This window comes from Phyllobates terribilis, unplaced genomic scaffold (assembly GCF_046119375.1).
Source record: "Phyllobates terribilis strain yellow unplaced genomic scaffold, ASM4611937v1 Scaffold_7__3_contigs__length_470593459, whole genome shotgun sequence".
Classification (NCBI taxonomy): Eukaryota; Metazoa; Chordata; class Amphibia; order Anura; family Dendrobatidae; genus Phyllobates; species Phyllobates terribilis.
In genome coordinates this window covers 39,101,520-39,116,099 of record NW_027362767.1, presented here as the reverse complement: position 1 = coordinate 39,116,099, position 14,580 = coordinate 39,101,520, and the positions used below count along the sequence as shown (strand labels likewise).

The 14,580-nt window shown below is 41.0% G+C and overlaps 1 protein-coding gene across 5 annotated transcripts in view; it reads left to right on the top strand.

Annotated features, from left to right (window-relative positions):
• The window catches only part of TRAF3 (TNF receptor associated factor 3), a 152,838-nt gene that overhangs the window by 114,686 nt on the left and 23,572 nt on the right, over positions 1 to 14,580 (top strand). For all 5 annotated transcript variants that reach the window (XM_073638379.1, XM_073638380.1, XM_073638378.1 and 2 more), the window contains exons 2-4: positions 4,695 to 4,935; positions 5,121 to 5,172; positions 12,387 to 12,491. In XM_073638379.1, coding sequence (XP_073494480.1) covers positions 4,712 to 4,935; positions 5,121 to 5,172; positions 12,387 to 12,491 — 381 coding nt within the window. In that variant the 5' untranslated portion in view covers positions 4,695 to 4,711. The remainder of the gene's footprint in view (positions 1 to 4,694; positions 4,936 to 5,120; positions 5,173 to 12,386; positions 12,492 to 14,580) is intronic.

Below are 14,580 nucleotides of genomic sequence, written 5' to 3'. Positions count from 1 at the left end.
ATATTCTTGTACATAGGAGCAGTATTATAGTAGTTATATTCTTGTACATAGGAGCAGTATTATAGTAGTTATATTCTTGTATATAGGAGCAGTATTATAGTAGTTATATTCTTGTATATAGGAGCAGTATTATAGTAGTTATATTCTTGTACATAGGGGCAGTATTATAGTAGTTATATTCTTGTACATAGGGGGCAGTATTATAGTAGTTATATTCTTGTACATAGGGGGCAGTATTATAGTAGTTATATTCCTGTACATAGGGGCAGTATTATAGTAGTTATATTCTTGTACATAGAGAGCAGTATTATAGTAGTTATATTCTTGTACATAGGGGAAGTATTATAGTAGTTATATTCTTGCACATAGGGGCAGTATTATAGTAGTTATATTCTTGCACATAGGGGCAGTATTATAGTAGTTATATTCTTGTACATAGGGGGCAGTATTATAGTAGTTATATTCTTGTACATAGGAGCAGTATTATAGTAGTTCTATGATATAGCAGTAGTAATGGTGATCACATATCTCTATGGCCTTCAGTATAATATTATAGGATGATGAAACCTTAACTTCTCAGTTCACAATCACACTGCACATTATCGATCATTTGTGTTTCAGAACTATATTCTCTTTATATTATAAATGTAGTCACACCCAAAAAGACAGTATTTAAAGCTGTGGACGTGCTCACACATTCGTGTCTGTGAGCTTTTCTTCCTCCAATCAATTGCTTAGTTTTTGCCTTCCTGCATTGAGTCTTCTGTGGAGTTCACCTTGCTCCACCAGACATGTAAATGTTGTACTTTAAATTTCCTCCCTTGCAACAAAATATCTTACTTATTTGCATTGATGAGCATTTCCACATTAGAACAGAGTGCCAGTATTTCCCAGGGTTTTCCTCTTCATCATTACTCACCAGTTTGCTTCCCCATGATCTATCTATCTATCTATCTATCTATCTACAGTTATATGAAAAAGTTTGGGCACCCCTATTAATCTTAAGCTTAATGTTTTATAAAAATTGGTGTTTTTGCAACAGCTATTTCAGTTTGATATATGTAATAACTGTTGGACACCGTAATGTTTCTGCCTTGAAATGAGGTTTATTGTACTAACAGAAAATGTGCAATCTGCATTCAAACAAAATTTGACAGGTGCATAAGTATGGGCACCCTTATCATTTTCTTGTTTTAAATACTCCTACCTACTTTTTACTGACTTACTAAAGCACTTTTTTTGGTTTTGTAACCTCATTGAGCTTTGAACTTCATAGCCAGGTGTATGCAATCATGAGAAAAGCTACTTAAAGTGGCCACTTGCAAGTTGTTCTCCTGTTTGAATCTCCTCTGAAGAGTGGCATCATGGGCTCCTCAAAACAGCTGTCAAATGATCTGAAAACAAAGATTATTCAACATAGTTGTTCAGGGGAAGGATACAAAAAGCTGTCTCAGAGATTTAACCTGTCAGTTTCCACTGTGAGGAACATAGTAAGGAAATTGAAGAACACAGGGACAGTTCTTGTTAAGGCCAGAAGTGGCAGGTCAAGAAAAACATCAGAAAGGCAGAGAAGAAGAATGGTGAGATCAGTCAAGGACAATCCTCAGACCACCTCCAGAGATCTGCAGCATCAACTTGCTGCAGATGGTGTCACTGTGCATCGCTCAACTATACAACGCACTTTGCACAAGGAGAAGCTGTATGGGAGAGTGATGCGAAAGAAGACGTTTCTGCAAGCACGGCACAAACAGAGTCGGCTGAGGTATGCAAAAGCACATTTGGAGAAGCCAATTTCTTTTTGGAAGAAGGTCCTGTGGACTGATGAAACCAAGATTGAGTTGTTTTGTCATACAAAAAGGCGTTGTGCATGGCTGCAAAAAAACACAGCATTCCAAGAAAAACACTTGCTACCCACAGTAAAATTTGGTGGAGGTTCCATCATGCTTTGGGGCTGTGTGGCCAATGCCGGCACCGGGAATCTTGTTAAAGTTGAGGGACGCATGGATTCCACTCAGTATCAGCAGATTCTTGACAATAATGTTCAAGAGTCAGTGATAAAGTTGAAGTTACGCAGGGGATGGATCTTTCAGCAGCACAATGATCCAAAACACCGCTCCAAATCTACTCAGGCATTCATGCAGAGGAACAATTACAATGTTCTGGAATGGCCATCCCAGTCCCCAGACCTGAATATCACTGAACATCTGTGGGATCATTTGAAGAGGGCTGTCCATGCTCGGCGACCATCAAACTTAACTGAACTGGAATTGTTTTGTAAAGAGGAATGGTCAAAAATACCTTCATCCAGGATCCAGGAAATCATTAAAAGCTACAGGAAGCGACTAGAGGCTGTTATTTTTGCAAAAGGAGGATCTACTAAATATTAATGTCACTTTTCTGGTGAGGTGCCCATACTTATGCACCTGTCAAATTTTGTTTGAATGCAGATTACACATTTTCTGTTAGTACAATAAACCTCATTTCAAGGCAGAAACATTACTGTGTCCAACAGTTATTACATATATCAAACTGAAATAGCTGTTGCAAAAACACCAATTTTTATAAAACATTAAGCTTAAGATTAATAGGGGTGCCCAAACTTTTTCATATAACTGTATCTATCTATCTATTATCTATCTATCTATTATCTATCTATCTATTATCTATCTATCTATCATATTAATTATCATTTCTCTTTGATTATTTTCTTCTTGCTGTTTTCAGGGAAAACTCATGTAAAATCATATCAAATAGAACGACCTCTAATAATATGTAATGTATATAAAAGTATCTAAACACATTTCCATGTTTTCACCCACTTCTATTTCCTAGAGTCTTATGTTGTAATTCTCCACGCATATAAAATTGGCATTTTTGACTTTTGCATTAGCAACCTTTTCCTCTTTGCCCACATACGTTTTTTTGCAGAATATATTTATTTTTACAATGTTCATACTATTCGTATGCCTGTATGAGTCAGAATGTAAAAAAAATTGTGCTGCCTCAGATCTAAAAAATGGCAAAAGAGGAAAAAATGAATTTCACAAGTTGTGCTACTTCTGTGACTCTGATGTTTCACCCTGACTGCCGGCTGTCACTGTAACAGTACGAGCCCCTCCGAGGAGGATGCGGGGGGTGCTGCTTATTGTGACATTTTCATCACATTGACAAAACTTTAGCACATGCAATTCCGAGAAGACGACGAGTAGGTTCAGTTTTTGTAATATTACACAGAAATTAGTGGCGTCACACCGGCTCATTCATATAAAGTGTTACCTCATTCTTCCCGTGATGAAAGACTAAACCACACGAGCGCAGCTCCTGGGACGCCCGCCTGATACTTCTGCACCCACAAAGGTGGAAGGAAGTAAAGACTGTCCGTCTGGTGTGTTCACTCAGTCCTAACATGAATATTTTGTATCTGATGGGAATTATTTGCGTGATATTAGCCAGGGTTACCCTATACTTTTGGCTAGTTTTGGGAAGGGTCATCTGGGAGATTATGGACATGGCAATAAAAGACCAACTTTTTTTTGTATTTGCCTTATCGATTTATGTTGGACACACGCCCAACATATGGAATGACCTCTTAAACCTTCAACATGCTCCTAAATGAACACCGACCACACACCGGACTCCTATTAAGAAATAGTCAATAGAACAGGAAAGGTCTCAAAATGTAAGGCTATCCTATATAGACACACCAGACTCCCTAAATAAAAATATAGACCCTAGATCATACTATCCAGACCTTCCCTGGTTAGAGACCCTGGACCAGATCCCACCTGAATACAAACTGCAGACCAGATCAGTCCTCACCAGGATGTTTGCATCGGCGGCACCTGGGGGCAGAGGGAGGTAAAGCAACAGAGCCAGTTGAGTATCCAAATACCAATACCATCGTTCAAGTGGTGCATCTGTTTTTGGGAGTTTCCGGGACATTTTGGGAGAGTTAAAGCTTTTACCCTTTCCGAACTGTGGCTGGACCTTTGTCACATAATTAACGACTTCCACCCGCCCGTCGCCCCAATTTTGTCCCTTTTTGAGGAAGCAAACTGGAATGTTCCAATAAGTTGCATGCTCTTTACTAATGTGGCATTACCCTCATGTAGACATAGAGCATACGTGACAACTTTAGCTAGTTGGCATTTAGGAGATAAGCAGCCTTGCCGTTAATGTTTGTCCATTGGATTCCCTTTCGCTTGTAGAGGCCACAGTCCTTCTGCCGATTCTTTCTACCTTGTCTACACCTTGATCCTCAAGGCTAAGAAACACCAGGACCCAAGAAACCTTCTGGAATCCCTTATTTCTGTAGGGTTTTGGTAGGGCCTGCTGAATTGTCTACTCTTTCTGGAGTCCAAGATGTCTTCCCCTTTTTCCGAGAGTCTCCCAGATATTTCAGGAGAGCTTGCAAGTATGACACAAGAGCAATGAAAATATCATGAATATGACTTTAATTCCTTCAACCAAAAGTTTTAAAATGTAGACGAATGATGACATTTATTTACTTGATGTCTGCAATGTCTTTTGTTGAGTTTTTCAGACCTCATATTGATTTTGGCGGTGCAGACGATGGCACTGACTGTTGACTGGTCATTGACTGGTGTAAAATGAGAATTGGAATTTGCCTGCATTATTGCTGCCGATCACTGATTTTACCTCCTGTGAATTTTTTTTTCCCTTTCCTTTTTCAGAATTTAGCTGTTATATCATGGATACTAGCAAAAGGATCGAACCACAAACACTACAACAGAGAGCCGACCGCAGTCTCGCCACCACCATCTTTGTGCCAGAACAAGGAGGGTACAAGGAAAAATTTTTGAAACTGGTGGAAGAGAAGTACAAGTGTGAGAAGTGCAGACTGGTCTTATGTAACCCGCGGCAGACAGAATGCGGCCACCGATATTGTGAGACCTGTATGACCTCGTTAATAAGGTGAGCGGTGGGTGGACAACTGACCACTACTGACTAAGCATTAAATGTATTTAGAGCCGTTGTCCGGTTCTTTCTGCCATACACTAGCCTGGGGAAATGTCAAGATACAAAACTTATTTGGTTGGCACCTGAAAGATTAGGGGACATTTTCTGTATTTACATATATTTGATGTTTTTACCCCCAGCTCCCCCAGTCCACAATGTACAGCTTGTGAAGAAATAATTATTAAAGATAAGGTAAGAACTTTTTCCTTTTCTTCATATTAGGAAGTGTGTGAAAGCCATGCAATATTTATTTCCAGACTAAGGTAGACGAAACAAACATCACCAATATTTATCTGTGAGTAGAAGAGTCTTATAATGTGTGATGACTATGCAGTGGAGGTTCAGAAGAGAGGGCCTTAATGTCAATTCAAAAATTGGTATGGAGTTCTCTGTGTGTCCAAAGTAGGATATGGTCTGGAGAATTTGTGTATGTTTGCTATGGAAGTGGTTTTGTAAAAATATTGTGTATTATGGCTATCCATGAGCGGAGACATTCCCACCACTCCCCTTGTGTTGTCTTAGCCCCACTAGGTAGGTCTATGGTCCATCAGTGGGGTGGCCATAAAGAAGTGTGTGGAGTTCCACTCTTCAGCTCGTAGTCATTGACCATCGTGGCTCTACTGGGTCTTTCTATGTGATGAACATGGGTGAGCTTCCCTACACTAAGTTATTGAGCTCTACCGTCCTTTTAGGTACCATCCGCAATCCAGGTCTACCAGACATGCATATAGGACTTGTATATCCCATAAAGACCATCTTCACTCTGTTGGAATAGTAGCTCTTTCCAACTTTTGTACCCATGAATGTTCTTGGCTTTATGTTTTTACCATGGGCCATATTCACTCTACTGGAATAAGTTATAGAGCTCAGCTGTCCAACTGGTAGCCATCTTGACTCTGATAAACAGACCTATCTGTAGGTCTGGTCTGTCCAATAAAGGCTTTGGGTCGTCTTTACTGTATTGGAGTAATGGTTGTTTCCACCTTGTACCCATGGGCTTTCATGAATCTACTAGACATTATTGCATGACCGGTCCATCCATGCGGTTACCATGGGTCTAGTAGATTATAGAGTTGAACTGGTTGCCATTTTGGCTCTAAACGTTTTTAGAACTGGTCTATCTGCTACTAGACATTCTTGTAGAACTGGTCCATTAATGTGGTTATCAAGCTTCTCTCTACAGGAATAAGTTATAGCACCTGACTTTTCAACTTGTAACCATGTTGACTCTACTAGACATGTCCATAGGACTGGTCTGTTCACTTAAGGCTATAGGCCATCTTCACTATACGTGACTAATAACTCTTTTCCACCTGTATCCATTGGCAACCTTACGTCTACTAAACATACTTAGAGAACTGGTCAATCCATGAGCCAGCTCCTCTAGACTAGGGTTTAGAGCTCCTCTATCCATCTGGTAGCCTTCAAGAATTTTGACCTTTTTACACTTATCTATAGGACTGGTCTGTCCAGTAAAGGCCATCATCCATTTTCCTTCTGCTGGATAATGGCCCTTTCCAGCTTGTGAAAGTGGGTGTTCTTGAATTTATTTGCCGGACTTTGGAACGAGTCCAACCAAGCCATGTCACGGGCTACTATTGCTCCTCTAGAGGCTCTACCAGACATATTTTTAGAACTGGACCATCCATGTGATGTTTTATGGGTCAAACCTATTTTATAGGACTGATCTGTCCATCTAACCAGAGACCATTAACTCATCCAGTACACTAGAAAAGTTAAATCTTGAAGTTGAACAAGGATCATCTTAAAGACTTTCTAGATGGTAGGAACTACTGTCCTTGATATGGAAGGCTTCACAAAAAGACTTAATAGGGAGTTGGGGGATAGGTGCGTCTTCTCACTGAATACTTTAATGGAAGCAATGGAAGAGTTAGGAAATGTTTACGAGTGAATCACTAAGTTACCGTATTTCCTTTATGTAATTGATTTATTATTGACCTTAGTTACAAATTTCGGTTAATGAGGTTGTGTGGCTTACTATAAAATGTGGGAAAGTGTTCTTGCGTAATTTTATAACTATTAATATGTCTGAAGGATTGAAGAACACTTTCTTCCTCTATTTCTGTTTCTTAAAGCTGATCTCCTCTCCACTAATTATTAATAGGACAACAAGGTCCTAAAGCAGCGGCCTACCTAACATGGCGGCACATGACATCGGTAATGTTAGGGATTGAGTTCTAAGGATCAACTAGACCACATCCAAGTGCCATTTCACATGCCAAAATCCATTTGTTGGGAATGGGGCATTTGGATAGTGCTCTCCACTCTTTTCTTACTCTTCTACATCAAAATGAAGATCTTTCCCACTGGATATCAAAATTGGCAGTGTTTTCTGGAGAACACTACAATTACCACCTCTGGAAGAAGACCACCCCTGATCTAGACCAGATTGGCAAATAGCTTGTATCCTTTGTACATGGCCCCACTTTTTTTTGTTTTAGGAGCATCAACACTGTCAATAAGTTTTGGGTGGTCAGATGATGGCAGAGAATGGCATTGAAACGAAACCTAGAGATGGGCAAGACTATGTATGTGGCCATCGATGGAACTGATTTAGGTCCTTTCTCCATCCTATAACTCAGACCTTAGATAAAAAGCCTGACAGAAACATTGGGAATGAGTTCTTGATCTTGAGTCTTGTCATGAACACATGCTGTCTTCTCAAGATGGATCCAAATGTATAGAGAAAAATAAATTTTGTTTTCCCCGGTATTTGTAGGAAGTGCGGACACCACGGGTCTGTTTTCTGGACCTTGCCTTGGATCTCACTTGCTTTGTTTTTGAAACCACTCAAGTAATTTGTTTCCCTTTCTGTATCAGAAATTTCTTAGCCTCTGGCGCCAATGTGGGAGGCTTTGCATGGAAAATGCAACTCATTCGGACTCCGAGCAGAAAGAGAACTGCAATTATACAGGAACTGTTAACTCCTTATCCTCTATGTGTTAAGAAATAGAGAGGAATCAGGGAAGATAAAAATGCGTCAGCAAACTGCAAGAAACAGAGAGCTGACAGAGCGTAGACAGATTGCCAAGAAAATCTAAAGCCCAGCGGCGAAATCAGCAACTTCTTGTGTAAACAGGAATGTGAATTCTGGAAGGTCTTAAAATGGCTGACGCGTTTCAGGCTATGACGAAGAATAGCTAATAAACTGAAACGACAGCGTGACATATATTAAAACATTAACCACATTCCTCCTGTTGCAGGAGATCAGAGCATTGCAGTACGCCACGTGCCGATTACCAAGCCCATGAAGTCACATAAATACCAAAACTCATCATGTGCCAATAATATCGGACTCTGCTCATGTAAAAGATCAGCAGGTCCTCATCGTAGTAATATACTGTGAGGTCTGTTTGCCCAAAATAGATGGTCATATAGGCTCTGAAAAAACTACAAGTCCCAGCATCCTTCCCGTTTCCAACCCGCTTCTTCTTAGACTTTACATTGCTAGGATGCAAATTGGGCTGAACTTGTACTTGGTTATACAGCTAACCCAGCCCATTGCCTGAAAACGGCCCCTTGCCCATCCCATCAGGCCGTCGTCGGTCAAGTGATTGCCAGCGGCTGGAAATGTTACTCTGGTCATGTGATTAGTGACCATCCAGCACAATCGGAACGAGGAGGGTAACTTTCCACGTATCGGACATCTTTAGTAAAGCATCTAGATAAGGATAGAGAAAAAAGAAGGTTTGGAGCTCACCAAGGTTGTTGGATAAGCAGGATGCACTGAAATCTTCTAGGAAGGGTGTCAAATCCAACCGGTGAAGCACGGTGAGCAGGCTTGGACTGGCCCACAAGAGGACAGGAGAATCCTCCGGTGGGCCAGTACTTTGCACAATATACTTGAATCACTATGTACAGACAAAGGCGGCATCTTATTCATTTATCAATCTGCCCCGTTCATTGTTATATCAATTTGTGATTGAGGATAATGTCACATTTGCATGTAGCTGAAAAGTGGGGCCCTGGAGTTGGTTACTGGTGGGCCCCTGGCACCCCAGTCCGAAACTGATGGTGAGTGACCAGAAAAAAGCAATGGAAAATTTCAGGCACGTCCATCCAATGAAATCAAAAAAGTTTTTCTGATATTATTGGATGGATGTGGTGGCATTTTTCCCTTGTTTGTTTTTTTTTTTTTTTTCTCATCTAAATCAGGGTGACCATTATTATGCTGAGATGAATAATTCATCTCCATGGAAAACCCCTTTAAAGAATTGGGCTTATCGCCTCATGCTGTGGCTCTTTTCATTCTTCAACTCAATGGGGGTCAAGATCACATCCCGTCAAACTCTCAATGAGGAAAATAGGGGTGTGAAAGAGAAAGAAGGAACAGAGACGTTGGCAAGGATGGAGAACGGAAAAAGAGGAAGACCTTCCAGTAAATGATGAGTAGGGGAATACCTAGGAAATCTAAGAGCGTGGACTGTGCGGGAAAATCTATAATGACTTGAGTGTGGAAGCCTGGGGAGAAGACATAGATGTGGCTGCTGACCTGTCAATGATTTAGGCCTTCAGGTGGCCATACACATCAGACTTGTGTCACACAAACCCACCGAGTCCGGCAGTAATTGCCGACCATCTAAAGTGCATGCAATGTTTGAACAACTTTCATTTGGCATAAACCATGTGAAAAAAGGATTGGGCATGTAGAATTTCAGGAAGCCCAAAACTTTTCTCAAGGTAGATCAGAACCATCAGAGATATTTGGCAATTTTCGCATTGAAAACACATGCACACTCAGATTATCCAATCTCGCTTGTTATGGGGTCAGGAGGAATAGCTCCCCGCGGACTTGAACGTTCAGCCAAAAGGAAATGCTCAGGTTTTAGGCTTTCATTGAAGACCTCCCATACAGGTTAATGTCACCTTCCCAGCATTGAGCAGTGGATTTAGGAGGAAATACACTGCAGGTATTCAGATACAGACAGAATTGTGAGAATCGATGAATATTACAGTTTTATGGAACTGCCCTTCAGTAACAACTTATGGATAACTGAGAAAACAGGTGTATAGTGTATCGGGGAGTGTCTGCAATTTACGAAGGCAGAGTTCACGTTTTTTGCATTGTTTGTATGAATAAGCTCAGGGTTGAGAAGGTTTGGAAAGTCCCAAGCAAAAGAAACAGGATGCATGTCCACAGGATATTTCTGTCGAAATCTGATCTTAACTCCTTGGAGTTGGGTAGATTTATCTTTAGGCTTTCTGAACAATGGGAAGCCTTCAGTCAGAGAACGTACAGAGATGTTGACTGATGTGTGCGTCTGGATTTCGCCCTGGCTCTATGACTTCATATTTGACGTTGAAATTTGACTGTTCCGTAGAGAAGATTTGTGCGTTCTTCTGCCTAACGAAGGATTCACAGATGCTTCTTCTGTTGTATCCAGAGTTGCTTTTTCAAACCTTTCGGGATGAATTCTGTAGCTGAAACTCTCAGAAAGGACTGACTGTATCTAGGCTTTCCTTCACCCCAAAACTCTGTTCCCTGCTGTAGCCCTGTACCCTAGCAGAGGCATAGTGGTTTATTGGTGCCACCCAGGGCAGATGACCCTCCATCTCTTCAACAAGTGCCAGTCATTCTTTTTTTCAATGGGTAGATGACCAACATCTTTGCAATCGAGTACTGGAAACTCAAACTTTTGGGAGATTTCAAGAACATAAAGGCCAATTGCATGCAGTGAGCAAAATTTTGCTGATTGGGGCCGCATGGCTGCCAGAGAACCACGTCTTGGTAGTATAGTTGATGTTTACCTGCATTGGCACAGATGAAGGTTTCAGCATCAGCTTCTCTGATAGTATTGGTGGTGACGACCTTCTTGCCATAGATGGTGACTACGAAAACAAAAAAAACAAAGGTTTATTCATGAGAGAAAAATCTTGAAGGTCCCACTAAGACTAGACCTCCCATGGCATTTGTTAGTTATACTTCTAATTACAGCTTACTTTAATGGCTGTTGAATATTTTGGTATTGGCTATAATTGAATCCTTCGCTGCTCCAGTGGTCCTCAACGTTCTATTTATTTTTTTCCGTGGTGTAATAATGTGCCGTTAATCCATATGACTACTACAGCCAATCACTTGCCCTAGCGGCTGTATGTGCTGACCAGTGATTGGCAGCAGTGGTCACAGGAATGTATGCTTCATCACCACTTCATAAAAATAGGCAAAGGCTCCTGGTGATCACCGGTTCTTAGATCCTACTGAAAAGTTAACTTTTGGGGAATTTTGGCTCTTCCTGTACAGAAAGACGTTGTTTGCTTCCGGTATGAGTTAGAAAGCCGGTGATATTTAGGAAAAGTAGTTGAAATAAAAAAAGGTGAAGGGCTAGAGAGATGCTCGAAGTATTCATCCACGTCGGGGCCAGCACCTGTGTGTTGGAGGAGGACAACTCCACCATCTGTAGGACATCATCCCCTCTTCCTCCCCGCAGACTCTAGGATACCAACATCACCGGCACTCTGTACCACCTAGTTATGATCTCTAAAAAAAAATTGGGGGGGACTTATTGACAATTGACACAAGATAAACCCACTTGGCCCAATGGGAATCCTTAAAAGATGTTCCCATTTCTTTTTCCAAGGCAGAGCAATATGATGGCAGCTTCTCGGAGACCTGTTCTCCAAGGAATCCATAGATCAAAAATACATAGTGTGCCGGAGGGGAGTCTCCAAATAGGAGGCATTGCTATGTGGTCACGTTTTAATTTTTAGGTCAAATTGTTGAAGTTATATATTATTATAAGATTGGATAACTTAGATGGATCTTCGATATGTTGGATAACTCTTATGTAAAGAAGGATATTTTTTTTCCTATCGAGTAGAAAATCCTTTCGGGAATGTTGGGTTGGAACTTAAGTGTCCATAAAGGAGATCTTCTTCTTCTTCTTCTTCTTCTTCTTCTTTTTTTGGCGTATTTTACTATTATTATGGTGTTTTTAAGGAAATGTCTGAAGCTAGATGAGTCCATAGAATTATGGTGAGTTCCTTTGAGCAAACACTTTATGGTATTGAAGCCCAGAGCTTTCTCTTGAGTGTTATGTACAAAGACCAGCACTGCCGCAATATGTAATCCGGGAGGACCAAGGCACCCTTAGGTTTAGGTTGTGCCAGCGTATCCCTGCTTGGGCGTCTGTTTGACCATATAATTGGGAGCGCAGGCTGTGCCAGGGGACAGTGGGAACAAAGATGGGAATAGCATGGTAAAAGTATTAATCTTAATGTTTTATAAGTGAATTATTTTGAGGTGGGCTGAGGCATAAACTGAAGTTGGCATCCTATGGTGATAAGCTTGTTAATGCCAAGGGGATAAGCTTGACCGTTCCGGATTATGCAAAGTGTCCAAAATAAAATTAATCCTACGAGCAATAAAATAATCTCTTGATTTTCAGGTGTTTAAGGATAACTGTTGTCGGAGAGAGGTGCTCGCACTTCAGATGTACTGCAGGAACGAGGGCCGAGGCTGCAAGGAGCAAATAACACTAGGCACTTTATTGGTAAGCTGGAAATCAAAGCTGTGCTTGAAACATTACTGCCCTGTAATTACCGAGCACTTCTGTATAACATGCTGGAATTTCAATTATTTTTTTTTTGGGGGGGAAGTGCAACAACAGGTTTCCATGCTGCCCGATACTGAGCATGACCAGGTCAATGTCCGACAATACGTCTTCTGTTCATTTCTTTCTGTCCTTCATTCATGTTCCATTTCTGGCCATCTTACGTCTTTCCTGTTTTATTCTGTTGGGGAAGGGACCTAGGGGTCTTTATAGCTGACAGGACCACACTTGGGTACTGCCCTTGTTAGGGTGGGAGCTATTACACGGGGGTCCCACAGAGGATATAGCTTGGATTTCTCCACTTTTGGCTCCCTTTGTTTTTATCACATGGATTTGGTGGGATGAAACCATCTTTTACATGAGTGCTGACACCGTTAGGCAATATCACTTTGCATACAAGTTACCACTTTTTTATGGTACTCTGGTACTGATGTATCGACTATTTATTGTGTATATATACTTAGCTCTTCTTTATCTATCTTCTAAAAAAAGGTTAGGCTTTATATTCCTATGAATTATTCTCTCCTGGCTTATGGCTGGACATATGATTAGAGAGTTCAGTCACCACTATTACCAGTGAGTGTCCATTTTTTTGCTACTTACTGTTTTATTCTTTCCCTTCCTTCCTTTTTCTTTCTATCCATTCTTTTATCTTCCATCCTTGCTTCTTTCTTCTCTCTCTACCTTCCTTTTTACCTTCTTTCTATCCTTCTTCCTTTTGTCCTTCTGTCCTTTTTTCCTTCATCCTTTTGTCCTTCTTTCTTTCGTCCTTATTTATTTTACTCACTTATATAGCGCCATTAATTCCACGGCGCTTTACAGACATCATCATCACTGTCCCCATTGGGGCTCACAATCTACATTCCCTATCAGTCTTTGGAGTGTGGGAGGAAACCGGAGAACCCGGAGGAAACCCACACAAACACAGGGAGAACATACAAACTCCTTGCAGATGTTGTCCTTGGTGGGATATCAATCCGTCCTTTTGTCTTTCTTCTGTCCTTTTGTCTTTCTTCTGTCCTTTTGTCTTTCTTCTGTCCTTTTGTCTTTCTTCTGTCCTTTTGTCTTTCTTCTGTCCTTTTGTCTTTTTTCTGTCCTTTTGTCTTTTTTCTGTCCTTCTGTCTTTCTTCTGTCCTTCTTCTTTCTTCCATCCTTCTGTCCTTCTTCTTTCTTCTGTCTTTCTTCTTTCTCCCGTCCTTCTGTCCTTTCTTCCTTCCTTCTGTCCTTCTTCTTTCTTCCTTCCTTCTGTCCTTCTTCTTTCTTCCGTCCTTCTGTCCTTCTTCTTTCTTCCGTCCTTCTGTCCTTCTTCTTTCTTCCGTCCCTCTGTCCTTCTTTCTTCCTTCCTTTTGTCCTTCTTTCTTTTGACCTTCTGTTCTTTCTTTTGTCCTTCTGTCCTTCTTCTTTCTCCCGTCCTTCTGTCCTTCTTCTTTCTTCCGTCCTTTTGTCCTTCTTTCTTTTGACCTTCTGTTCTTTCTTCTGTCCTTCTTCTTTCTCCCGTCCTTCCGTCCTTCTTCTTTCTTCCGTCCTTCTGTCCTTCTTTCTTCCGTCCTTCTGTCCTTCTTTCTTCCGTCCTTCTGTCCTTCTTTCTTCCGTCCTTCTTTCCTTCTTCTTTCTTCCGTCCTTCTGTCCTTCTTCTTTCTTCTGTCCATTTGTCCTTCTTTCTTTTGACCTTCTGTTCTTTCTTTTGTCCTTCTGTCCTTCTTTCGTCCGTCCTTCTTTGCTCTCTTCCTTTTTTATCTATATTTTCTTCCTTCTTCCCTTTTTATTTTCTCACTTCCTCACTTCTTTTTTTTCCTTCTTTTTCACATATTTATTTCTTTACCTTCCATCTTTCCATCCATCTCTCCCTTCTTCCCTTTTATTTCCCCTTCCTTCCTCCCTCCCTTCCCTTCCTTCTTTTCGTTCCTCCCTTCCTTTTCCCTTCCCTTTCTTCTTTCCTTCCTCCCGTTTTCCATTCCTCCCTCCCTCCCTCCATTTTTCCCTTCTTCCCATGCTTCCTTCCTTCTTCCCATGCTTCTTTCCTCTCTCA